The sequence below is a fragment of the Stegostoma tigrinum genome, chromosome 1, assembly GCF_030684315.1.
Source record: "Stegostoma tigrinum isolate sSteTig4 chromosome 1, sSteTig4.hap1, whole genome shotgun sequence".
Classification (NCBI taxonomy): domain Eukaryota; kingdom Metazoa; phylum Chordata; class Chondrichthyes; order Orectolobiformes; family Stegostomatidae; genus Stegostoma; species Stegostoma tigrinum.
In genome coordinates, this window is record NC_081354.1 from 172,409,937 (window position 1) to 172,436,464 (window position 26,528).

The 26,528-nt window shown below is 41.9% G+C and overlaps 1 protein-coding gene across 5 annotated transcripts in view; it reads left to right on the plus strand.

Moving 5' to 3' along the window:
- The window catches only part of ctnna2 (catenin (cadherin-associated protein), alpha 2), a 1,331,223-nt gene that overhangs the window by 195,280 nt on the left and 1,109,415 nt on the right, over positions 1 to 26,528 (plus strand). For all 5 annotated transcript variants that reach the window (XM_059650313.1, XM_059650312.1, XM_059650318.1 and 2 more), the window contains exons 4-6: positions 8,842 to 9,008; positions 9,297 to 9,416; positions 10,708 to 10,974. In XM_059650313.1, the coding sequence (XP_059506296.1) occupies positions 8,842 to 9,008; positions 9,297 to 9,416; positions 10,708 to 10,974 (554 nt within the window). The remainder of the gene's footprint in view (positions 1 to 8,841; positions 9,009 to 9,296; positions 9,417 to 10,707; positions 10,975 to 26,528) is intronic.

Here is a 26,528-nt window from a genome sequence, read left to right on the forward strand (position 1 = left end):
TTTGCCCCACGTTTATATTTACAGTGTTTAGTTTTTGTCAGCAAAAGGAATATTAATACTAATGAAAGCTACAATGTTATGGCCACTACAACCTGTATTTGACAAACCAATGAACCTGTCCAAATATATCTTAAAAGACGCTAACGTGTCTGCGTCTACCACCTCCGCTGGCAACGCGTTCCAAGTGCCCACCGCCCTCTGTGTAAAGAACTTTCCACGCATATCTCCCTTAAACTTTTCTCCTCTCACTTTGAACTCATGACCCCTAGTAATTGAGTCCCCCACTCTGGGAAAAGGCTTTTTGCTATCCACCCTGTCTATACCCCTCATGATTTTGTCGACCTCAATCAGGTCCCCCCTCAATCTCCGTCTTTCTAATGAAAATAATCCGAATCTATTCAACCTCTCTTCATAGCTAGCACCCTCCATACCAGGCAACATCCTGGTGAACCTCCTCTGCACCCTCTCCAAAGCATCCACATCCTTTTGGTAATGTGGCAACCAGAACTGTACACAGTACTCCAAATGTGGCCGAACCAAAGTCCTATACAACTGCAACATGACCTGCCAACTCTTGTACTCAATACCCTGACCAATGAAAGAAAGCATGCCATATGCCTTCTTGACCACCCTAATGACCTGCAGGGAACAGTACAGCAAGTACAGACAAGGGAGATATGCATGGAAAGTCCTTTACACAGAGGGTAGTGGGCGCCTGGAACGCGTTGCCAGCAGAGATGGTAGACGCAGACACGTTAGCATCTTTTTAAGAAATATTTGGACAGGCACATGGATTGGCAGGGAGCCAATGGACACAGACCTTTAGAAAATAGGTGACAGGTTAGACAGAGGATCTTGATCGGCGCAGACTTGGAGGGCCGAAGGGCCTGTTCCTGTGCTGTAGGTTTCTTTGTTTCTTTGTTTCAGACTAGAAAGTGTTAGTGAAAATAGCCATAAATGAATTTTCCTCCAGAAATGGAAACCAAGTGGATTGAAGAGTTGTTATATTAAATATTTTCTTTTTGAAGTGCAGAAAATTAATTTTTGATTGTAATGGGGGGATTACTGTGTTAGATACAAATGTTTGTTTTTTTTAAATAAACCTGAAGTAATTCATTTTGGAAGGTTGAATTTGAATGCAGAACACAAGGTTAATGGCAGGATTCTCGGCTGTGTGGAGGAACAGCGGGACCTTGGGGTCCACGTTCAAATATCCCTCAAAGTTGTGACCCAAGTTGATAGAGTCCTAAAGAAGGCATATGGTGTGTAGGCTTTCATTGGCAGGGAAATTGAGTTGAAGAGCCGTGAGATTATGCTGCAGCTCTATAAAACTCTGGTCAGACCACACTTTGAATATTGTGTTCGGTTCTGGTCACCTCATTACAGGAAAGATGTAGAAGCTTCAGAGAGGGTGCAGAGCAGATTTACCAGGATGCTGCCTGGACTGGAGGGTCGGTCTTCTGAGGATAGGTTGAGGGAGCTAGGGCTTTTCTCACTGGAGCGAAGAAGGATGAGAGGTGACTTAATAGAGGTTTACAAGATGATGAGAGCCAAAGATAGAGTGGGTATTCGGAAACTCTATTCATAGGATGGAAATGACTAATACAGGGGGCATAATTTTAAGGTGAGTGTAGGAAGGTATAGGGGAGATGTGAGAGGTGGCTCTTCACACGGAGTGGTGGGCTTGTGAAATATGCTGCCGGTAGTGGTCGTGGAGTCGGATACTTCAGAGACTTTTAAGTGACTTGTGGATAGGCACATGGAGGATAGTAAATTGTAGGGTATGCAGAGTAGATTGACCTTAGGATAATAGGTTGGCATAACATTGTGGGCAGAAGGGTCTGTACTTGCTGTACTGTTCTATGTTCTTTGATAGGTAGTAAGTCTCACTCTTTACCTTAATATTTCTTAGTTTGATTTATTATTGTCACATCTACTGAGATATCGTGAAAAGTATTGTTTTGTGTGCTATCCAGCCAGGTCATACCTTTAAGTACATCATGGTAATGATTGTAAAAAATGTTAGATGATTGCTGGGAACAGCTTGCAAAGAGTCACTACGCTGTGGGGCTATCTTGGAACCCAAGAGGGTTTAAATTACTTATTTTTGGCAATATAAAAATTGAAGCGAAGGATGATTTCAAAGATTATCTCAATTAACTTCCCTAACATTGACTGGAAATGCTATAACTCTAGTACGTCGGATGGATCAGTTTTTGCCCAATGTGTGCAGGAGGGTTTCCTGACTCGGTATGTTGAAGGGCTGACAAGAGGGGAGGCCACACTGGATCTGGTACTTGGTAATGAACCAGGCCAGGTGTTTGATTTAGTGGTAGGTGAGCACTTTGGAGAGAGTGACCATAATTTGGTTATGTTTACTTTAGCAATGGAAAGGGATAGGAACATGCCACAGGGCAAGAATTACAGATGGGGGAAGGGCAATTATAATGCGATTAGGCAAGACTTAGGAGGCATAGTATGGGTTCGCAAAATGCAGGGGATGGGGACAATCGAAATGTGGAGCTGGTTTAAGAAACAAATATTCTGTGTCCTTGATAGGTATGTCCCTGTCAGGTAGGGAGGTAGCGATAAGGTAAGGGAACCATGGTTTACTGAAGAAATTGTATCTCTTGTTAAGTGGAAGAGGGAGGCTTATGTGACAATGAGACAAGATAGTTCAGATGAGGCGATGGAGAGCTACAGATTAGCTAGGAAGGATTTAAAGAGAGAGTTAAGAGCAAGGAGGGGACATGAGCAGACATTGGCAGGTGGAATAAAGGAGAACCCTAAAGCTTTCTATAGGTACGTGAGGAATAAGAGGATGACTAGGGTAGGAACAGGGCCAGTCAGAGACAGAAGTGGGAAGTTGTGCATGGACCCTGTGGAGATTGGAGAGGTGCTAAATGATTATTTCTCATCTGTGTTCACTGAGGAACAGGAGAATATTGTAGAGGAGATGACTGAGTTACGGGCTATTAGAATTGAAAGGATTAAGGTTAGTAAGGAAGAGGTGTTATCAACTCTAGAAGATGTGAAGGTAGATAAATCCCCAGGGCCGGATGGAATTTTTCTGAGGGATGTCTGGGAAGCTAGGGAGAAGGTGGTGGAGCCTTTGGCCTTGATCTTTGGGTCCTCATTGTCTACAGGTTTAGTACTAGAGGACTGGAGGATTGCAAATGTTGTGCCCTGTTCAAGAAGGGCAGTAGGGATGACCCAGGTAATGACCCAGGGATGACCTAGGCCTGTGAGCCTTGTGTCTGTTGTTGGAAAGGATTATAAGAGATAGGATTTATAATCATCTAGCAAGCAACAATTTGATTGGAGATAGTCAGCATGGACTCGTCAAGGGCAGGTCGTGTCTCAAGCCTCAGTTTTTTGAGAAGGTGACCAAGCGTGTGGATGAAGGTAGGGCAGTTGACATGGTGTACATGGACTTCAGTAAAGCCTTTGATAAGGTTCCACATGGTAGGCTATTGGAGAAAATAGAGGCACGGGATTGAGGGAGATTTAGCAGTTTGGATTAGAAACTGGCTTTCTGTAAGAAGGCAATGAGTGGTGGTTGATGGAAAATATTCAGCCTGGAGTCAGGTCACGAGTGGTGTGCCTCAAGGATCTGTTTTGGGACCACTGCTGTTTGCCATTTTTATAAATGACTTGGATGCAGGCATGGGTGGATGGGTTAGTAAGTTTGCAGATGACACTAAAGTCAGTGGAGTGGTGGATAGTATGGAAGAATGTTTCAGGTTGCAGGGAGACTTGGATAAACTGCAGAATTGGGCCGAATGATGGCAAATGGAGTTCAATACGGATAAATGTGAGGTGATTCACTTTGGGAGGAATAATAGGAAGGCAGAATACTGGGTCAATGGAAAGATTCTTGGTAGTGTAGATGTGCAGAGGGATCTTGGTGTCCATGTACATAGATCCCTGAAAGTTGCCACCCAGGTTGATAGTGCTGTTAAGAAGGCTTACGGTGTGCTAGGTTTTATTGGTCAAGGGATTGAGTTCCAGAGCCGTGATGTCATGCTGCAACTGTACAGAACTCTCGTGTGGCCTCATTTGGAATACTGCATGCAGTTTTGGTCGCCCCATTACAAGAAGGATGTGGAAGCATTTGAAAAGGTGCAGAGGAGATTTACCAGGATGTTGCCTGGTCTGGAGCGCAGGCCCTATGAAGAAAGGCTGAGGGACTTGGGCCTGTTCTCATTGGAGAGAAGGAGGCTAAGAGGGGATTTAATAGAGACATTCAAGATGATCAGAGGATTAGATAGGGTGGACAGTGATAGTCTTTTTCTGAGGATGATGACTTCAGCTTGTAGAAGTGGGCATAGCTACAAATTGAGGGGTGATAGTTTTAAGAGAGAAGAAGGTTGAGAGGTGACTTAATTGAAACACATAAACATATAAAATAATCAGAGGGTTAGATGGGTGGACAGGGAGAGCCTTTTTCCTAGGATGGTGACGGCGAGCACGAGGGGGCATAGCTTTAAATTGAGGGGCAAAAGATATAGGACAGATGTCAGAGGTAGTTTCTTTACTCGGAGACTAGTAAGGGAATGGAACGCTTTGCCTGCAACGGTAGTAGATTCGCCAACTTTAGGTACATTTAAGTCGTCATTGGATAAGCATATGGACGTACATGAAATAGTGTAGGTTAGATGGGCTTGAGATCAGTATGACAGGTCGGCACAACATCGAGGGCTGAAGGACCTGTTACTGTGCTGTGACGTGTGACGTTCTATGTTCTATGTTCTATGTCAGAGGCAGATTCTTTACTCAGAGTGGTAAGGGCGTGGAACGCCCTGCCTGCCTATGTAGTTAACTTAGCCACATTAGGGGCATTTAAACAGTCCTTGGATAAGCATATGGATAATGATGGGATAGTGTTGGTGGTGGTGGTGGTGGGGGGGGGGGGGGGGGGGGTACTTAGATTAGTTCACAGGTCGGCGAAACATCGAAGGCCGAAGGGCCTGTTCTGCGCTGTATTGTTTTATGTTCTATACTCTATGTAACCTGATATATATGCATTAAATTTTAATAATGTGTCTGACATAAAGCTGAAGTTCTGTTTTAAATTGCAGTATACTGCACTATTTGAAGTGAATGTGAATAAGTGATCCAAGCAATGTTGACAGTCTGATTTGAAAGGATCAAGTATTTCTTCCTGCCAAAACACATCACAAACTCAAATAATAATGTGAATATCATGTTTTTCAAGTTTTATTTCGTAACAAATAGCCTGAAGACTTGGGTGGAGAAATGGCAAATGGAATTTAATCTGAACAAATGCGCGATGATGCATTTTGGAAGATCTAATGTAGGAGGAAAGATTACAGTAAATTGCAGAATTCTTTGTAGCATCAGCATATAGAGGGTTCCAGATGCACGGGTCCACAGTTCCCTGAAAGTGGCAAATTAAGTGGATGAGGTGGTCAAAAAGGGATATAACATGCTTGTCTTTATCAGTTGGGGCTTAGAGTATAAAAATTGGCAAGTCATATTGCAGCTGTACAATTTTAGTGAGGCTATATTTGGAAGGTTGTTCTTGTGTTGTGGTGACTAGAACCGTACACAATGTGGAGGCTTGTGAGTCTTTGGCGAGGATACAGAAATAGTTTGCGAAGATGCTGCCTGGTTTGGAGGGTATTAACTTTGAGGAGAGGTTGGACAAACTGGTTTGTTTTCACTTTAACATCAAAGGATGAGAGGTGACCTAATAGAAGTTTGCAAGATTATGAGGAATGTATGGAATAGATAATCTGATCCTTTTTCCCAGGCTATAAACGTTAATTAGTAGGGGATGTAACTTTTAATGTAAAAGGTTGAGAGCTTAGAGATTGGAGAGGCCAGTTTTTTACACAGTGGGTGTTGAGTGCCTGGAATGCGCTGCTGGAGGAGGAGGTGGAGGCAGATTCAATAGCAACGTTTTAAGAGGTAACTTGACAGATATGATTAAGCAGGAAATGGAAGGATGCAGATTGCACAGAGGTGGAAAAGGTTTTTAGTTCAGAAAGATAGTCTTGGTGGGCCAAAGGGCCTATACCTGTGCTGAGTGTTCATTGTTCTTTTTTGTTTGAATTTGGTTATACTGAATGTTATTGTATTGATGGAACTCCTGAAGTGCCATGATGTTGTGGCATTAAAATTGCTATTAAATGTAATTACAAAGAACAAAGAAAATTACAACATGGGAACAGGCCATTCGGCCCTCCAATCCTGCGCTGATCCAGATCCTCTATCTAAACCTGTCGCCTATTTTCCTGCTCCTGCTCCTTTCCCATTCATGTATCTGTCGAGATACATCTTAAATGACGCTATCGTGCCTGCGTCTACCACCTCCGCTGGCAACGCGTTCCAGGCACCCACCACCCTCTGCGTAAAGAGCTTTCCGTGCATATCTCCCTTAAACTTTCCCCCTCTCGCCTTGAAATCATGACCCCCAGTAACTGAGTCCCCCACTCTGGGTGGTGGGGGGGAGCTTCTTGCTGTCCACCCGGTCTATCCCTCTCATGATTTTGTAGCCCTCGATCAGGTCCCCCCTCAGCTTTTGTCTCTGTGATGTAAATAATCCTAACTGGGGACAATTACATTTGCGCATACAAATTAGGCCACTGATAAGTTATATCAGCACTATTACTGGCTCTTGTTTCTAGATTAAACTTACTTCTGTTTTTTAATATCCAGATTATACCAACCTGTATATACATCTCGTTCGTAAGTTTTGAAGCTGACTCTCAGCTGCAAAGTACATGGAAAAATAAACTTTTCCCTGTTTACTTTCACGTACTATTTAACCATCATCTTGTGTACAATCTTTTAATATTGATGAAGATCCCAAGAGGGGATTTGATCTATTGAATATTCGGAAATACAGTAATGAGTTGGTTGTTGCATTTGCAGCATGTTACCAAGATTATATCCATATTTATGTGACGTCAAGAAATTACTGAAGGTGTTGAATACTGAAAACACCCTGGATCCTGGCAATATTCTGGTTGTAGTAGTACTGAAACCTTATGCTCCAGACCTTGTTGGGCCCCAGTAAAGCTGTACCAAGACGGCTACAACACTATAATACTTGTATGGAAATTGAAAAATTGTCCAGGTATGCTCTGCAAATAAAAAGCAGGATAAATCTAAACTGGCCAATTACTATTCTCTTATTCATCAGGAATGTCATGCAAGGGGTCATCAATAGTGCAATAGCACAGCCTGTTTAGCAATAACCTGCTCACTGATGCTCAGCTCCGCCAGGGTGACTGATCTCTTGATCATTACAGCCTTGGTCCAAACACAGACAAAAGAGGTGAATTCCAGAGGTGACAGTGACAAGTTTTGCTATCCAGGAGCTGTAGCACAACTAGAGTCAATGTGAATCTGGGAATACTGTCTGCGAGTTGATATCATAAAGGAATATGGTTGTAGTTGTTAGTCACTTCAGTTCCTGAAGCTCTCTACAGGCACTCCTGAGGGTAGTACCTTAAAGCCAACCATGTTAAGTAACTTATCAAGTACCTTTCCCTTCAGTGTTACAGCATTAGAATCCTGGAACTCCGGCCCGTGCATTACATACTCCAAATAGGCTGCAGTGGTTCAGAAGACGGCTTATCTTCCCAGGGACGATTAGGGATGAGCAGAGATGCTCTTCCAGAGAGTAGAGCCTACACTGTCGCCAACTTTTATAAATGCGCCATAGAAAGCATTCTATCTGGATGCATCGTGGCTTGGTTTGGCAACCTCTCTGCTCAGGATTCTAAGAATCAACAGAGAGTTGTGAATGTACCACTGTCCATCATGCAAGCCAACCTGCCATCCATTGACTCCAAATACACTTCTCGCTGCCTTGGCAAGGCAGCCATTGTCAAAGACCCCTTTCACCCCAATTCTAATCTCTTCAAACCTCTGCTATCAGACACAAAAGATTTATCGCACGTACCCACAGGCTTATGAACAGCTTGTTCCTGTCTGTTATTAGACTCCAGAGTGGACTTCTCAAATTTCACATCTAATATTGATCTTGCTTTTTGTACACCACCTTTGTAACCATGACTTTAGATTCCTTGCTGTGTTATGCCACCCTATGATCTTTGGTATGATCTGCCTGTACAGCATGCAGAACAAAACTTTTCACTGTACCTAAGTACATGTGACAATAATAAATCAAATAAAATCAATGAACGAACGAACAAACGAACGAACGAACGACACGTGGCACGGTAACGACCTGCTTCTGGTTGTAACGTGCACAATATGTCGGCTGGGCCTGGGGGGAAGTTGTATGAAGTGAAAGATTTGTTTTCCTTGGATGAATCTGAATGAAATGTACAAACTTCGAGAGATACAGACTGAGTAGATTGAGGGAATCCCTTCCGTGTGGCAAACTTGTCCAGGTCCAGAGGGCAGACTTTTTCAGATAAGGAGCAAGTGCTTTAGGGGAGATCTGAGAGAGAATTTTCTCACCAAGAGGATGGTAAAAATGTGAAGCTGAAGATTAAAAAATGCTGGAAATCGTAGCGGGTCAGGCAGAATCCTTGGAGAGAGCAAGGTTATGTTTTGAGTTTATACAAATGCTGTCCCCTCCACGCTTCATGTCAACTCTGATGAAATGCTGCAATTTCCAGCAGTTTTTGTCATCAGTGCAAGATTCCAGCATCTGCAGTAATTTCATCCTAAATTGTAGAAATATTGAATGTGCTGCCTGAATGAGTACTTAAAATGTCAGGGCATAGTCGGAATGTTGGCGAGTTATTTAGGATACAGTGAAGCCCTTTGGATTTTTTTGAGCCTTGAATTACAAGCAACTAATTCATTTCTAAGTCTGTTTCTATCTTCTCTCTCTAGGAGAAAGTATGAGAATTGCATCTGCAGAGTTTGCAGAAGACCCCTGCTCTTCAGTAAAGCGTGGAACCATGGTTCGGGCAGCACGTGCTCTGCTTTCTGGTGTAACACGTTTGTTGATCCTTGCTGACATGGCGGATGTCATGAGGCTTTTAACTCATTTAAAAATTGTAAGATTTTACTGATGATTTCAATTAGCTAATCATGTTTAACATATTAATTGTCTTAACATTCACACATTACAGTAATTCATAAACTGACAGTAAAAATATTACTTGCACGTGCAAGTTAAATGACCAGAGAGAAAATATTATTACTATAAAAGCTTTGACCCAAGCTCCTATGAAATGTCTCAATATTTATTTATAACATTGTGTGACTTGAACCTCTCATAAATTTAGCATTTATAAAATAGTGCACTTCAACTTAAGGCATTATGTCTCAACCACAACTAACAGGTAGAGGAATCTTTGGACGCTGTGAAGAATGCCACCAATGAGCAGGATCTGGCCAGTCGCTTCAAGGAATTTGGGAAGGAGATGGTCAAACTAAATTATGTGGCTGCTAGAAGACAGCAGGTATGACTAAAAAATGCTGAGTTCATCACACACAGTATGTAATTTTGCTAAGGTGAAAGCACCAAGTTAGTTAGATTAATTTTCTAGCAGCCTCAGTGGAAAATTTTAAAGGTTTTCTAACCCGGAGAAGTAGCCTAGTTTTTTTTAAAGCTGTATGTTTAGGTAGTTAAGTGTAGGGAATTCAAATTTGTGTGACTGGCATGAATCAGTATTTATTTTTTCCATTTGCTTAGACTTGCTGCAAAATTACAGAGTATTTACATTACAGCAGCTGATCATTTGGTGGAACATGTCCCTAACAGTGATTATACATCTCACAATTCTCATTCTTTCCTCCTTTCCTTTCTCCTGCATGCTAATCTGGTTTACCCATTGATGTTTCAATTCTTTCATCACTACAACTTGCTGATGTATCAAGTTTCATTGTTTCCACCACTCTGTAGGTGAAGAGTGAGTGAAAGGAGGACCTGCTGGTAGTAACCATCAGTCAGAAGAACAGGCAAAAGTTGAACCCGCAGACGTTCAGCACCAGTCAATTCTAGTTAGAAGAATGAGTAAAAGAAGAATCCAGAGAGAGACTTTGAAGGACTGCAGGATGAGTTTTTTAAAAAAATCCTCCATGCGAAAGAGCAAGATGTTAGAGAACTTGCAGGGTTTTTTTTTGAAAAAGAGAGTGAGAGTTCAGCAGGGTTCAGGGTTAGTTGCTGCTACTGCTTGTGGAGCATTAGAGCTATGTTTAGGCAGAAATCGGTGTCACAGGAAAGTAATAGGTTAATTTGGGTAGTGAGAATTGCTGTTTTGGGTTATCAGTTATCCCAAACAGTGGGCCAACATCTTAATTTGCCTAGACTGTGTGGTAGTTGGTGTGCAATGCCCGGTCATGTTAAAAGAACTACCACACAGGCAGTTAGGGATAGGCAATAAATGCTGGTTTAACCATCATCACCATATTATGTGATTAAATGGATTAAAACATTTGCGAGAACTCAGATACTGTGTTCAAATACAGAAAAGTCGCAACATTTGACTATGTTTGGGCTGTGAAGGGGCAAGTAATATTTGCAACACAAAAGTAGCAGGCAAAGACCATCTCCGTCAAAGGACAGTCTAATAATCTCCGCTTGATTCGTTGTTGAATTTCTTACTATCAACATTCATGGTGTTAGCATTAATGCTCTTAAATTGTAATGCCTCTATTCCCAACAGTTTATGCTATCTATCTCTTAGCAGAGAAGCAAAAAATGTTAATTGCTAAAAAGCTGTACATACTGATTTTGTTTCCCAATTGCAGGAACTGAAAGATCTTCACTCGAGGGATGAAATGGCAGCAGCTCGGGGTGCTTTGAAGAAGAATGCAACAATGCTCTATACTGCCTCCCAAGCATTTCTCCGACACCCTGATGTAGCTGCTACCAGAGTGAATCGCGATTATGTCTTCAAACAAGTACAAGAGGCTATAGCTGGAATTTCAAATGCAGCCCAGTCTACTTCAGTGCCAGATGACAAACATGGACCTATTGGCATTGGTGAGCTGGCTGCAGCATTGAATGAATTTGATGTAAGTACCTTGGACATTATGCCAATGATGTTTGGATTTCCATAGAATAGAATTTTTAGAATCCGTACAAGCAGGCTATTTGGCCCATTTGAAGAGCATCCTACCCGGACCCACAACCTACCTTATCCTATTCCATATAGTGGGAACTGCAGATGCTGGAGAATCCGAGATAGCAAAGTGTGGAGGTGGATGAACACAGCAGGCCAAGCAACGTCTTAGGAGCACAAAAGCTGATGTTTCGGGTTTCATCAGCAGGGTCTAGATCCAAACTGTCAGCTTTTGTGGTCCTAAGATGCTGCTTGGCTGCTGTGTTCATCCAGCTCCACACTTTGCTATCCTATCCCATATTTTAGCTGAACAATTAAAAATTATTTGCTAATTCCTGTCTTCTAGTCACAGCAACTTGTGTTCATGTCTTTTAATTAGGAATGAGGATTTGGATCACATGTTGATGCACAATTTCCAGTGCACAATTTATGATCAACAGATTTTCTTTGCTCAGGGAATTAGTTTTATTCAACATTCAAAATCTTGGATCCTAATAGGTGTCAAGTTTGACTACAGTTACCAGGAAAAGGGAGATCTAATAATACGTTTGTGGCCTTTTCTCACTGGTTAAAAATAAAGAAATGCTGTGATCTTTATCCCATGAACCAGAAAAGTAATTCTAATTTAATCATCATAGATACTGACAAACATTTCCAGAATTTTGTGTTGATTTGAATTGCATTGTTGCACTGAAGTGTTTACTTAAGGATTTGGGACTTGTAACCTGATGGGCACGAGGATTAGTTAAAGTAGTAACAAATTGCATGCAGTTTTCACCTTATCAATGTTCTTTACTTACTGACCTACGTTTGAAACTTTTGAATGTATTTGAATTTTTGCACTGCTATAATCCCTGAAGATCGATAACGATTAAGAAAAAACATTGAATTTCCAATTAACAGCTGTAAAACCTATAATGATATTGATTTAAGGTTTTTACTATAACAAATATCCATAAGTGCTATTAACTTATAACTAATTTTGCAAGCAACTTGGAACTTAAAGAACAAAGGAACATTTCTCTTTTATGCTGATTTAAGCATGCAGTCTTTTACCATAAACAATCCAATGTGCTGTGCAATCTTTGGATGAGTTTGATTTCCCATTTGTGATAGAAACAGTTACTTGAACTTGTTGGGTGCTCCCCTCAACTGTTGAGAAAGTTTCCCAGATCCACCCTGTAAAGTCCACTCTGCTGATTGACACCTCTGATTAAAGATATATACAGTTTGTAACTGTCACAATGCATATGTGCAGATGCATCACCTCATTTTAAAAATAATATCCATTAATCTCATTAGTAATATTTTGACAATAGTAACATTCCAGAGCAGTGTAACTCAGTTTTGTCCGGAATGTATTGCAGAAGTGCAGAACTTGCTATCTGCAGCTTCTGCCCTGTGCCAGTATTTATACTTATAACAATGTAACTATTCAGTTGCTAGCTTTCTCCAACTTGGTGGGTCAGGTAGGATTTATGCGGACAAACAGAATTAGCATTTCAGATTGATATTTTTCATCAGAAATCAAGTAAAAGCTTGTTTTCCCCTATCACTGTATGGCCTCTGTATTAAACGGATCATTCTCTGTCATTTCTGCCAGATCCAGTGTGATGTGCCCATCAAGTGCATCTTTGCCTGTCACCCTGTTTCAGCTTTCTGTAGGGATCAAGCAGAGTCAATATTGCTTCATGAAGGTGGTGCCATGCCTGAGAAGTTTAGTAGAATTCTTTGAGGATGTTAACAACCAAGGTAGATAAAGAGGGAGCATTGGATGCAATATAGCTAGATTTTCAGAAGGCCTCAGGGGAGGTGCTGGCCTAGTGGTGTTATCATAGGAGACTATTAATCAGAAATCTCCCCATCCCCCTTTTCTGAAGAAGGGTCTAGGCCTGAAATGTCAGCTTTTGTGCTCTTAAGATGCTGCTTGGCCTGCTATGTTCATCCAGCTCCACACTTTGTTATCTCGGATTCTCCAGCATCTGCAGTTCCCATTATCTCTGATGTTCTCGGGACTTGAGTTTGAATTGTGCCAAGGCTAATGGTGGAATTTGAATTCCATAAAGTCTGATATTTAAGAATTTACTGATGACCACAAAATCATTGACAATTGTTAGAAAAACTAATGGAAGGGAGGTTGCCTGCCTTTCCTGGTCTGGCCAACATGTGACTTCAGACCCATCGCAATGTGGTTGACTTTCATTTGTCCCCTGAAATGGAGTAGCAAGCTGTTTGGTTGTATTAATTGCTACAAAGCCTAATTTGCAACACAGAGTCTATATTATAAGAACTCGTGGCATTTGTGGGAGTATATTAGGATGGATAGCGGACTGACTAACAAATAAAGTTGCGATAAGGGGAGCATTTTCAGCAGGCAGCCTGTGGTGTGCCACTGTAATCAGTGCTGTGGCCACCATTATTTGTAATATACGTTAATGACTTGGACGAGGAAAGTGAATGTATTACAGCCAAATTTGCGGATGACACAAAAATCATTTGGAAGGCAAGTGGTGAAGACGAGACAGAGTCTGCAGTTGGATATGGACAGATCAAATGAGTAGGCAAAAGCTTAGTTGATTGAATGTAATGTGGCAAAATGTAAGGTTATTTTGGCAGGAGGAATAGAAGAATTGAATATTATTTAAATGGAGAACGACTGCAGAAAGTTAAACAGATTTGGAAGTCTTCAGTTATGAATCTCAAACAGTCCAAAACAAGTTTTTATTCATTCATTGGATGTGGGTGTCACTGGCTGGCCGGCATTCACTGTCAACATGCCTCGTTGCCCTTGATAAAGTAATGATGACTTGTTGCCTTGAACTGCTGCAGTTGCTGTGCTGTAGTTAGACTCTCAGGGAGGAAACGCCACGATTCTTCCAGAAAGTCGATGGGTGAAAGGTAAGGCAAATGGAATGTTGGCTTTCCTTTCAAAGGGAATGAAACCTAGAAGTCAGGGCATTTTGCTAAAACTGTACAATGCACTAATAAGACCATGGTGGAATTTTGTGAATAGTTTTGGGTCCCTTACCTAAGGAGAAGTACATTCACATTGGAGGCAGTCCAAAGAACATTCACTGGGCTGATACCAGGTATGAAGGGCTTGTCTTATGAGGAGATGTTGTACTTGTTGGAAAAATGAAAAATATACAAGATTCTTAGAGGACTTGGGTTATCAAATCAACAATGATCTTTTAAAATCATGGAGTTGAGTCAATGGGCTGAATGGCCTCCTTCTGCTCCTGTGTCTTTTCGTCCATTCCATATCACATGCAGCCAGATAATTGCATTGGAGAACATCTCTGATCTCTTTACATGTTTGACCCTGAACTTCTGCTTGATTGTCAATTTTAGTATCTAACTTGGTCCAATGCTGACCAATTTTGCTCATGGCATTGTTCTCATGAAGCTCACACAAGCTGAGGAGCCGTACATATCGTTTGACTCTGGACGCTACAGTCTGCTGAACTGAACGTTCAGTTGAAGAACTTTAAATTATCTTGCCTCAATCTTGTTCCACATTTTCCTTTCATATAATTCATTTTGTTGGGGTTGTCTTCATCTTCACTCGTTCTTTATCCTATTATGTCGCTTAGAAATAGTTTGCACATAGTAGTTCATGTCCTGTGGACACAACCTTTTTCTCTTCAATATCTCCATTATAACTCCTTCTGGCTATTGCATCATGTAATCATCATTATTTAATCTCCACTGGCATCCACTCTATCAGAATTTTTTCGTTTTGTTATTCTTGCCTCCTTCCACCCTTCTACTGACAAACTCCTACATTTCCCTTTCTTTTTGGGTTCATACAAAAAAGTTATCGACCTGAAACATTGGATCTCTCTGCAGATGCTGCCTGACTACAAAATTTCTCAAGCATTTGTAATCTGAAATAAGAAAAAAAACAAGCATCCACAGTATTTGTATCAATACTGCAAACTAAGCTATTAATAAAAGGCAAAATAAACATATCCTAAACATATCCACAGTATTTTGCTATTACTGTAACTAGGGTTTAACTCTTCTAAATCATTAATATAGCTCAAACTTCAATATTATAAATATATTCATTATTGACCACATTGAACTGAGAGTACTTACTTTGTAAAGTTGACTTCTTAAAATGTTTGCCTGAATATTCCAAAGTGAAAGCTGCTGAGTAATTCAAATAGGATATGTTTATTTTGCCTTTTATTAATAGCTTAGTTTGCAGTATTGATACAAATAATTTCACTTGTGGTTATTTGCAAATGGTATTATGAAAGAGTTAGTGGTCAATGTTCAACTGTTTTACCTTGATTAAATATGGGTATTGTCTGAATTAATCGAGTAGTTTTTCCCTTGATTGCAATCTTACCTGTATTTTCCTTTACTGTTAAGATAGATGGGTTAGGGGAGGTGATAGCAGGGTGGTATTATCACTAGAATATTAATCCTTAGATCCAAGTAATATTCTAGGGTCTTTGGGTTGATTCCTGCTTTGGCAGATTTTGGAATTTGAAATCAATAAAAAAAATCTGGCTTTAAAAATATTGTCCAAGAAACCATCGTTTACCAGGAACAACACATCTGGTTCACTTATCATGTCCTTCCTTACTTGGGAACAAAAAAAAAGTTGCTGGAAAAGTTTAGCAGGTCTGGCAGCATCTGTGGAGGAGAAAACAAGTTAACGTTTCGGGTCCGGTGACCCGACCCGACCCTTAGAACTTTGCAGAGCATCGTAATTTATTGTGAAATTGGATATTCATTTTACTGTGAAAATAAATTCATTATGTGGGAAGTGTAAAGTTTTTTTTTAAATGTAGTGGAGAGTGCTTTTGGATAAACATCTGAATTATCAGTTTGTCATACAAATAAATACTACATTTGAGCAGTCGGTAGTTCTGGTAGTCACAGCTTTCATATGTTACTTTCCTTTCTGTTTCAATTGTTTTGGGGCAGGAGTCACACTCCAGAGTGATGAGCCTGTGAAATTCTCTACCACAAGGTTGTTGAAGCCAAAACATTGTGTTTTCGAGATGGAGGTAGGCATAGCTCTTGTGGCTAAAGGGATTGAGGGATGTGGTAGGAGGGCTGAATTAAGGTATTTACCTTCAATGATCAGCCATGTTCATAATGAATGGCGGAACAAGCACAAGGAATCAAATAGCCTATTCCCCGCTTCTATTTTTTATGCCACATGGACCAATAGTTTTCTTCATTTATTGATAGGATATGGGTGTCTCGGCAAGGCCAGCATTTATTGCCCATCTCTAAATGCCCTCAAAATTGGTGGTAAGGTGCTGCCTTGTTCTGCTGTTGTTGGATATAAGGAACGGGTTACAGGTTTTGATTAGAGACTGAAGGAACAGTCAGAATGTTATATATCTTGGAGGGGAGCTTGCAGGTATTGATGCTCCAGTGCATCTGCTGCCTTGGTCTTCTAGGTTGCAGAGCTTGAGTTTTGAAGGTTCTGTCAAACTAGGCTTCATGAGTTGCTGCATTACACCTTGTGGATGGTACAGGCTTCTTTACCTTTTACGTTGAGCCTCCTTCAAGGTAGCCTGCCCTGGTGATGTATTTTTTCCACCAGGTGCGTAACCTCAAATATGACATTTAGCTGCTGTTTATTGACCGTGACGGTTTGGAGGTCCCTCTTGGAATGCTGCCCGTCTTTTACCAGGATCTGATCACTGGAACGTGGGCGACTCGCATCGTGCCTATCCTCTGGCAGGAATGGTGACAATTGTCAGAGAGCTGCTGTTCAGGAATTGCACCTCTGTAGTCACCGGTTTGACTGGCTGTTGGAGGTGAGGGTCATGGCAGTGGGGGTGACCAGAGTCTGGGACGCGCTCGGCTGGATGCTGCATCAGGAATTGGCATGCAGGTCTGCAGTAGATATCCGGTTTGTGCCCACTGTCATTCAGCGCCACAAAACAATGGTGCTCGGATCTGATGTTGTGCACCAGTTGGACCCTCAGGTGTGCACTGGGGTTCTGTCTGTATGCATCCCTGCTCAGAAGGAATTTCACACGGAGTCCAGGATCCTGTGTCTCCCCCAGGAGATTGTGCCCCACAACCTGAGCCACCTCTGGAATTTGATCTTTGTATCTTTTAAAAATGTAAAACAGTGAGCCCTGTACAGACTGCTGCTGTACACACTCACCTTGTCTCCTTCATCCTCGCTTGGACACGCCTTGGCATGCCCATTTGCCACTGGGCATCAGGGATTCCCAGTGGAGGGCACACTACGCGGGAGTCCTCCCTCTTTCCCTCGGGGATCTGGGGTAGACGGTATTGCACGCAGCAGTCCCACGTAACTGCAGATTGCAGTGGTTCACAGACTCCCAACCCAACTGCCTGTTTGGTGCTATGGAGTCTGTGAACCATGCATATATTGCGTGTGGGTGCTTGCACTCCCTTCTCAGTTACCTCCAAAGACCTCCTTCAGTGTTTTTGGTTGCACTTCAGCCCAAGCTCGTGATCTTTGGACACCCAGTACAGAGGGGGGGCTGACAAGACAGAGGATCTCCTTGTGGGCCTGCTGGTGGGCCTGGCCAAGCTGGCCATTAATAGGTCCAGACAGTGGGCTGTGGAAGGGTTTGTTATAGCTGACTGCCTTTTCCACTTCTGTGGCTGCATCTGCACCCAGGTGTCCCTGGAGAAGGGACACATGACGTGCATCAGGGTAGACGGTATTGCACGCAGCAGTCCCACGTAACTGCAGATTGCAGTGGTTCACGGACTCCCAGCTCAACTGCCTTTTGGCGCTATGGGAGAGGTAGGCTCCGGAGGGTGTTGATTGCGTTGTGTCTCCCAAAATCTCAATTTTGATTTGACCAATACCCTCCTGACTTTTTCTTTTACATGGGCATTTCCTGTACAGAAACTGTGCTTGGTACTGATGCTTTGGTCAGATGGGTGATTTTCCTGGTGGTGGTATGGTTAATGAAGTTATTTGAACACCTGGTGATTTTTTTAACTATGTCTCAAGACTGCACGTGAAAGAAAAGAAGGGGAAAAAATGAAAAAGGGGGGAAAAAAGAGAAAAAATTAACCAGGAGATTAGAATCTCTTCCGTTCAGGTGACTGACTGACTCTCCGAGCTGGCTGGCCACACCCAGTGTTTGTTGCATAAGTATATTAAGGGTTGACTTAGTGATGTGATACCAGCCTCTGAGCAGTTATTTCAGAGGGTAAACCTGAAGGTGGTGGGTTTCCTATATGTCTGCTTCTAGATTGTAGTGGTTGTGGGTTTGGAACGTGTCATCTAAAGACGTTTTGAATTTCTGTGGTGCATTCTGTAGATCGTACCATGCTGCTGTATGTCAGTGGTCAAGAGAGTCAATGTTTATAGATGCTGTGCCAACCAAGCAACCAGCTGCATTGTCTTGGATGGTGTTAAGCTTCTTGAGTATTGTTGGAGCTGCACCTAGCCAGGCAATGGGGAATATTCCATCATACTCCTGGCTTTTAACTTGTAGACATGCTTTGGGGAGCCAGAAGGTGAGTTGCTAGCTGCAATATTCCTAGCATCTGACCAGCTCTTGTCACCATTGTATTTGTATGGCGAGCCCTGTTTAGTTTCTGGTCAATGGTAACACCCTCAATGTTGATAGTGGGGGATTCAGTGATGGTATTGCCATTGAATGTCATGTGGTGAAAATTAGATTGCTTCTTAAAAGAGGCAGGCATTTGTTTGACATTTGTCAGCCCAAGCTTGGATATTGTCTAGATCCTGTTGCATTTGAATACGGACTACCTCAGGTTCTGAAGAGAAGCGAATGGTGACGAACATTGTATGGTCATAGGTAAACATCCTCAATTGTGACCTTAAAGATGGAGGGAAAGTCATTGAAGCAGCTGAAGATGGTTGGGCCCTCAGATATTACCTTGAAGAGCTCCTTCAGAGATGACTGACCTCCAACAAATTTCGTCAAGTTTGTGTGTCAAGTATGACTCCAACCAGCTTGCCCTCTAATGCCCATTGATTGCAGTTTTGCTCGGTCTCCTTAATACCACACTTGCTTAAGTGTGATCTTGATGTTATGTCACCTCTGGAATTCAGCTATTTTGTACCTGGTTGAACCAAGGCTGTAAAGACTGTAGATTTCATCAAGCTGGATTTTGAATGTAAGCAATGGTGAAGAAAATGGATGTGACCACACCTGGCTGGGCAGGGTAGGTGTCCCTAACTCTGAGTAAAGGACTGCAAGACCACTGATGTGAGGTCATTTTAAAAGGAAACATTACACACAAACCCACAGTAAAACACACAGTATTGGATATTATGGGGTCCCTAATTGCTGGTGATCCAAAGGTAATGATTCCTTGTCCCAGACATCACTGACCACTTCATTCACATTCTGGCTTTTGGACACAAAAAGGCCAGAGAATGAATAGTGATGTTTTGGCACAAGGGACAATGGTGCCAGCAGAATCCACTGCCGTATGTTTGTTCTTGTTCATCTTGTGGCAGCAGGTGCTGAACATGGGTCTGTATATATTACATATTACTAATATCTCATCATGTAACAAATCTTCACAGTTTGAGCTGTGGTTCAGTTTCAGTTTGTGAGGGAGAGGGAATGATGGGTTATACGTAAGGATTAAGATCAGAAGGATTGGAAGAGGTTCAAATAAAGTTAAAATACTTACACAAATTGGTTAGATTAAATAGCTGTTTCCGCACTCTTTAATTTCCTTTGTCTCACAGTAATGAAGGGTGTTTCATATGGTATCCATTGAAATGACATGTCCAACTGTTGAAATATTTTCTTAGAGAAAAAAGTAAATTTGCTGTAAACAGGTATAACTTTTATATTGTCTGTTTTTAAAGACAGAAGTAGGATACCAAATTGTGCTGAAATGTCAGTTGCAAGAATAATCAATAAAGACAAGGTTTGCATTAGAATGCAATCTTCTCAAGATTTTTCAAAGCACACTCTCATGCATACAAAAGTACATCCTAACAAAAATTTCTTCCATACAGAAGAAATCACCTGAAATTTATATTTAAAGCAAACAAGTTTGTATCTTTCATGACCTCTGGAGTTCCCACAGTGGTTTAAACTCTATGTACTTTTTATTGTAAAGAAGGAAAAAGTGATAAAATATGAAGTACAATGCCTGATGTAACACAGATTCTGTTACAAGCCACTCATCATCCTGCCTTGAAAATATGTCATGTTCCTTCACTGTTAGTGAATCCGAATCCTGGAACTTCTCCTCTAAATGCATGGTGGAGAAATCAACACCAAATGGACTGCAGCAGTTCATGAGCACCTTCTCAAGGGGCAGCTAGGAATAGGCAATAACTAATGTCCTTATCACTGATTGGACAAGTATGGCAGGTTGGATGAACCTTGGGTGCACGTTGGAAGAGACAGGGATGCTATGACCTTGGTCATAAAGGAAAAGGAAGCATACACAAGGTCTAAGAGGATGGAAACTGATGAAACCCTTGAAGTATATATGGAAAGTAGGAAAATACTTTAACGAGGAATTAGAAGGGCTAAAAAGGATCATGAAAAGTCATTAGCAATCAAGATTAATGAGAATCCTAAGGTTTGTTATACATGTACAAAAAGCAAGAGGATTGCCAGGGAAGGGGTTGGCCCTTTCACGGACAAAGAAGAAAATCTGTATGGAGCCAGAAGAGGTAAGTGAAGTCCTAAACGAATACTTTGTGTCAGTATTCACCAAAGAAAAAGAACTTGTGGAGAATGATCTCAAGGAAGGAAGTGTTGAATTTCTAAGCTAAGTTGCTATTAAAAAGGAAGCGGTATTGTTCATCTTAAAAAGCATTAAGGTAGATGAGTCAGAGATAATGGGAACTGCAGATGCTGGAGAATTCCAAGATAATAAAATGTGAGGCTGGATGAACACAGCAGGCCAAGCAGCATCTCAGGCCATGGGTCCTGATGGGATCTATCCCAGAATATTGAGGGACCAAGAAAGCGAATTGCTGGAGCATTGACAGGCACCTGTGTATCATCTTTGGTCACAAATGAGGTCCTAGAGGCCAGGAGAATAGCCAATGTTATCTCATTGTTTTAAGAATTTTTGCAGGAATAATCCAGGATATTACAGGTCTGTCAGCTTCATGTTGGTGGTCGGGAAGTTATGAATAAGGTTCTCGGGGACAAAATCTATACTTGTTTAGACACAAATGGACTTAGTAACAATAGATAGCACGGTCATGTGTTGGGGAGATCGTCCCTCAAACTTGATTGAATTTTTTGAGGAGGTGATAAGCATTTGGAAGATGTAGTGTAGGGGGAGGGGCTTAGATTAGTTCACAGGTCGGTGCAACATCGAGGGCCGAAGGGCCTGTTCTGCGCTGTATTGTTCTATTCGCTATGAAGGAGAAGCAATTATTGTCTACATGGATGTCAATAAAGCCTTTGACACGGCCCCTCGTGGCAGACTGGTACAAAAAGTGAAGTTTTGTGATATCGGGGTGAGCTGGCAAGTTGGACACAGAATAGGCTAAGTCACAGGAGATAGAAGGTAGTGGAGGATTGTGACTAGTTGTATTCCTCAGTGATCAGTGCTGGGACCTCTGCTGTTTGTGGTCTGCATAAATAAATAGTTTGGAGGAATACATGGCTGGTCTAATTAAGAAGTTTATGATCAATACTAAGGTTGTTGGAGTTGTCGATAGTGAGGAGGATTGTCAGAAGATACAATAGGATGTAGATCAGTAGGCGGCATGGACAGAAAAATGACAGATGAAGTTCAATCGGGAACAATTTGTGAAGTGTTGCTATTTGGAAACTCAAGCATAGGTGGAAATTTATATGGTGAATAGCAGAACCCTTGGGAGTATTGATATGCAGATGGTTCTGGGTGTGCACATCCATAGATTACTGAAGATGGCAGCGCAGGTAGATTTTTAAAAAAAAAATGGCCTATGGCATGTCTGTCTTCATTGGAAGGGTCATTGAGTATACCATTGGCAAGTTATGCTGCAACTTTATAGAACTTCAGTTTGGCCACACTTGGAATATTTTTGCACAGTTCTGGTCATCAGACTACCAGAAGGATGTGGATACTTTGAAGAGGATACAGAAAAGGTTTGCCGCGATGTTGTCTGACATGAGGGATTTTAGCTATGAAGAAAGGTTAGATAGACGACGTTTATTTTCACTGGAATGCAGGAGGTTGAGGAGCAACCTGATTGGTTATAAGATTGTGAATGGCATGGATAGAGTGGAAACCATGAGGCATTTTCCTGGGTAAAGGGATCAACTGTAGGGGACACCTATTTAAGGTGTGTTGGGGAGTGTGGAATTTGAGATGTCTGAGGCAAATTTTCTCAAAGGGTGATGAGCTGCCACAGAGTTGATGGAAGCAGTCAATATTGCAGCACTCAAGTAGTACTGGACAAATACATCAACAGGAAGGGGAAAGAGGGAATCAGATCCTGTAAGTGAAGGCACTTTTAGTTTGGAAGGGCAAAATGCCTCAGTGCAGTCTTTGAGGGCTGAATGGCCTGTTCCTGTACTCTATTGTTCTTTGATTAAAAATACTGTGTGAATATTGCTCAGGCTACAATGTCTGAAACAAAAGGAGAGGCTGGATAGGCTGGGATTTCTTTTTCTCTGGAACATAGGATACTAAAAGGATGACTTCAGAGGTTTATAAAATTATGGACACAGATAAGTGACCAAGGCCTTTTTCCCAGGATAGGGGAGACCAGAGGTTGAGGGCATAGGTTTAAGGTGAGAGAGGAAAGATCTAATAGGACCTGGTGGACACCCACAATGGGTGCTGCATAAATGGAACAAGCTGCCAGAAGTGGTGGAGGTGAGAAGAAATACAACATTTGAAAGATATTTGTATAGGAAAGATTTAGAGGGACGTAAGACCATTAGACACTGGACCAGAAATTAGGCCATTCAGCCCATGCAGTCTGCTTTGCCATTCTATTATAGCTTATATATTTCTCAACCCCATTCTTGTGCCTTCTCCTTGTAACGTTTGAGCCCCTTGGCAATCTGGAACCGATCTATCTCTTTCGTAAATATACTCAATGACCTAGCCCCCATAGGCTTTTGTGGCAATGAATTCCATAGATTCACCACTCTCTCGCTAAAGAAGTTTCCTCTCATCTCCATTCTAAAGGGTCTCCCCTATAATGTAAGACTGTGCCCTTGGGTCCTAGTCCCTCCTACTAATGGAAACATCTTCCCAATGTCCATTCTGTCTAGGCTGTTCAATATTTTGTAAGTTTCAATTAGATTCCTACTTATCCTTCTAAATCTATCAAGTATAGACCCAGAGTCCTCAAACGTTCCTCATATATTGAGCCTTTCATTCCTGGGATCATTCTCTTGAACCTTCCCTGCACTTGCTCCAGGGCCAGTACGTCCATCCTGAGGTATGGGGCCCAAAGTTGCTCACAATATCTTCTGGCTTACCACTACCCTTCACTGCATTATATGCTTTCTCTTTTGCTTTTTGGCTGACCCTGACTTTGCAGTCAGTCATGGTTGCCTCATTCTTTTGGTATGCCACTTTTTCTGAGGGAAAATTTTTGCTGTGTCTCCTGGATTACTGCCAGAAACATCTACCATTACTGTTCCACGGCCTTTTCTGCTAGGCTCCTCCCCCAATCAGTTCCAGTCAACCACTTCCCTCATGCCTCTGTAACTGCTTTCATTGATCTATAATACCGTTACATCTGGTTCCAGCTTCTCCCTCTCAAATTGAAGAATGAATTCTGTCAAATTGTGGTCACTGTGTCCTAAAAGTGTCTTTACTTCAAGCTGCCTTGTCAAATTTGCCTTGTGGCACACTGCAGAATCCAGAATTGCCTGTGCCCTGGTGGGCTCCAACACAAGCTGTTCCAAAAAGCTATCTCGTAGGCAGACATTCCACAAAATCCTATTATTGTGATCCACTACCAACCTGATTTTCCCAGTCCACCTGCATTTGAAATCCCCCATAATTGCTATAATCTTGCCTTTCTTACACACCTTTTCTATGTCCAGGTGTATCTTGTGTGCACGTCTTGATGACTGTTTGAAGGCTTGTACATCACTCCCATTATGATTTTTTAACCTTTTGCAGTTCCTTAACTCTCTCCACGCAGATTCTGTACCCTACATTTCTTGCTTTTGATTTAATTTCATGTCTTACTAATAAGACAACGCCACCCCCTCTGCCCACCTGTCTGATAGGGAGTATGTCCTTGGATAATTAGCTCCGTATCCAGATCCCCCTGCAGCCATGTCTCTGCCCACCATGTTATACCTGCCAATTCTGATCTGCGCCACAAGTTCATTTACCTTGTACACATTGGGTACATTCAGATACAACACATTTGGTCCTGTATTTACTGACTCTCTTCTTGTTGTGATCCTGTTATCTGGTGTCCTCGAAGTTTTGATTCCTAACACTTTCTAAACAGTCTTAACTCTAGGAATAGTGTGGATCTAGTGAACAAAGTCTGAGACTGATACAGTTGGGAAAAGGGGCAAGTTGTACAGTCAGGGCAGGCTGGAAAAGAGAAGAATGAGGCAGAACTGAGAAATTAAAATGCATTTCTTTCAACGCAAGAAATCTAACAGGTAAGGCAGATGAACTCGGCATGATTGGGAGCATGAAACCAGGATACCATAGCAATTATGGAGACATGACTCAGGGATGGACAGGACCAGCAGCTTAATGTTCCGGTTATAGATGCCATAGGAAGGACAGAAAGAGAGGCAAGAGAGGAGGGGGAGTGGTGTTTTTGATGAGGTATCACATTACGGCTGGAGGTAGGGAGAATATTCCTGGAAATACGTCCACGGAAGTTATCTGGGTGTAACTGAGAAAGAAAAAAAGTGCTGATCACCTCATCGTTATTGTACTATAGGCTCTCCTATAGTCAGTGGGAAATTTAGAAACAAATTTGCAAGGAGATCTTAGTGATCTGCTTAAAAATAATAGGGTGGTTCTGGGAGGGGATTTTAACATGCCAAACATAGACTTGGACTGCCACTGTGTTATGAGCTTGGAGGAGAGGAATTTGTTCAGCGTGTACAAGACATTTTTTTGATCCAGTCTGTGGGTATACCTACTAGACAAGGTGTAAAACTTTGACCTACTCTTGGGAAACAAGGCAAGGCAGATGGCTGAGCTGTCAGTGAGGAAGCGCTTTGGGGCTAGCAACCATAACACTACCAAAAGGATGTGGTGGCTTTGGAGAGGGTACAGAAAAGATTGACTAGAATGTTGCCTGGTATGGTGGGCATTAGCTACGAGGAGACATGGGAGAAGCTTGGGTTGTTCTCACTGGAACGATGGAGGTTGAGGGGTGGCCTGATAGAGGTCTCCAAGATTATGAAGGGCATGGACAGACTGGACAGTCAGTAGCTTTTTCCCTCGGTGGAAGAGTCAGTTACCAGGGGCCATGGGTTTAAGGTGCGAGGGACAAGGTTTAAAGGTGATGTATAAGGAACATTTATTTGCACAGAGTGGTAGTTGCCTGGAACTCGCTGCCAGGGTTGGGGGGGTTGGTGGTGGCTGGGGTTGGTAATGGAAGTAGATACTATTGTGACTTTTAAAGGGCGTCTTGATTGATATATGAATATGATAAGAATAGAGGGATACGGTCCTTGGAAGGTAGGGGATTTTAGTTGTGATGGCCAGCGTGTCGGTGCAGGCTTGGAGGGCTGAAGGGACTGTTCCTGTACTGTAATTTCTTTGTTCTTGTTCTCTTTATTCTATAATTCTATTAGTTTTAATATGGTGGAAAAGAATAGACCAGATCTAAAAGTTAACTTCAAGATTGGCCTTCTTCCAATTGAGAATTTTATCAGACCAGAACTTTCAAAAGTGATAGACAGCTGGAAAATGGGAAGCCTTCAAAAATGAGATAATCAGAGTTTAGAGACAATATGTTCCTGTTATGGTGAAGGCAAGGCTGGTAGGTGTAGGGGGTGCTGGATGACAAGAGGAAGTTGAGGTTTTGGTTAAGCAAAAGAAGGTGTAGACAGTAGAGATCAAGTGAATCCTTAGTGTATAAAGGCAATAGGAGTTTTCTATAGAAGAAAATCAGTAGGACAGAAAGAGAACATGAGATAGGTTTGGCAAATCGGATTAAGAAGAATCCAAAGGAATATTATAAACGCATTAAGGACTAAAGGATAACTAGGGAGAGAATAGTGCCCCTTAACGATTGGCAAGGCTGCCTATGTGTGGGACTGCTGGAGACGGGTGAGATGCTAAAGAAATATTTCGCATCATTATTTACAGTGGAGAGGGATACAGAAGATATGGAGTGTGGGGAAATAAAATCGCAACATCTTGAAAAATGTCCATATTACAGAGGAGGTGGTGCTGGATGGCTTAAAATGCATGACAATGGAAAAATCCCTGGGACCTGATCACATGTACGTTAAAACTCTGCAACAAGCTTGGGAAGTGATTAGCAGAGCCCTTTGCTGAAATATTTGTATCATCGATAGCTGCAGGTGAGGTGCCAGAAGATTGCGGGTTGGCTAACATGCTGTCACTGTTTAAGAAATGTGATCA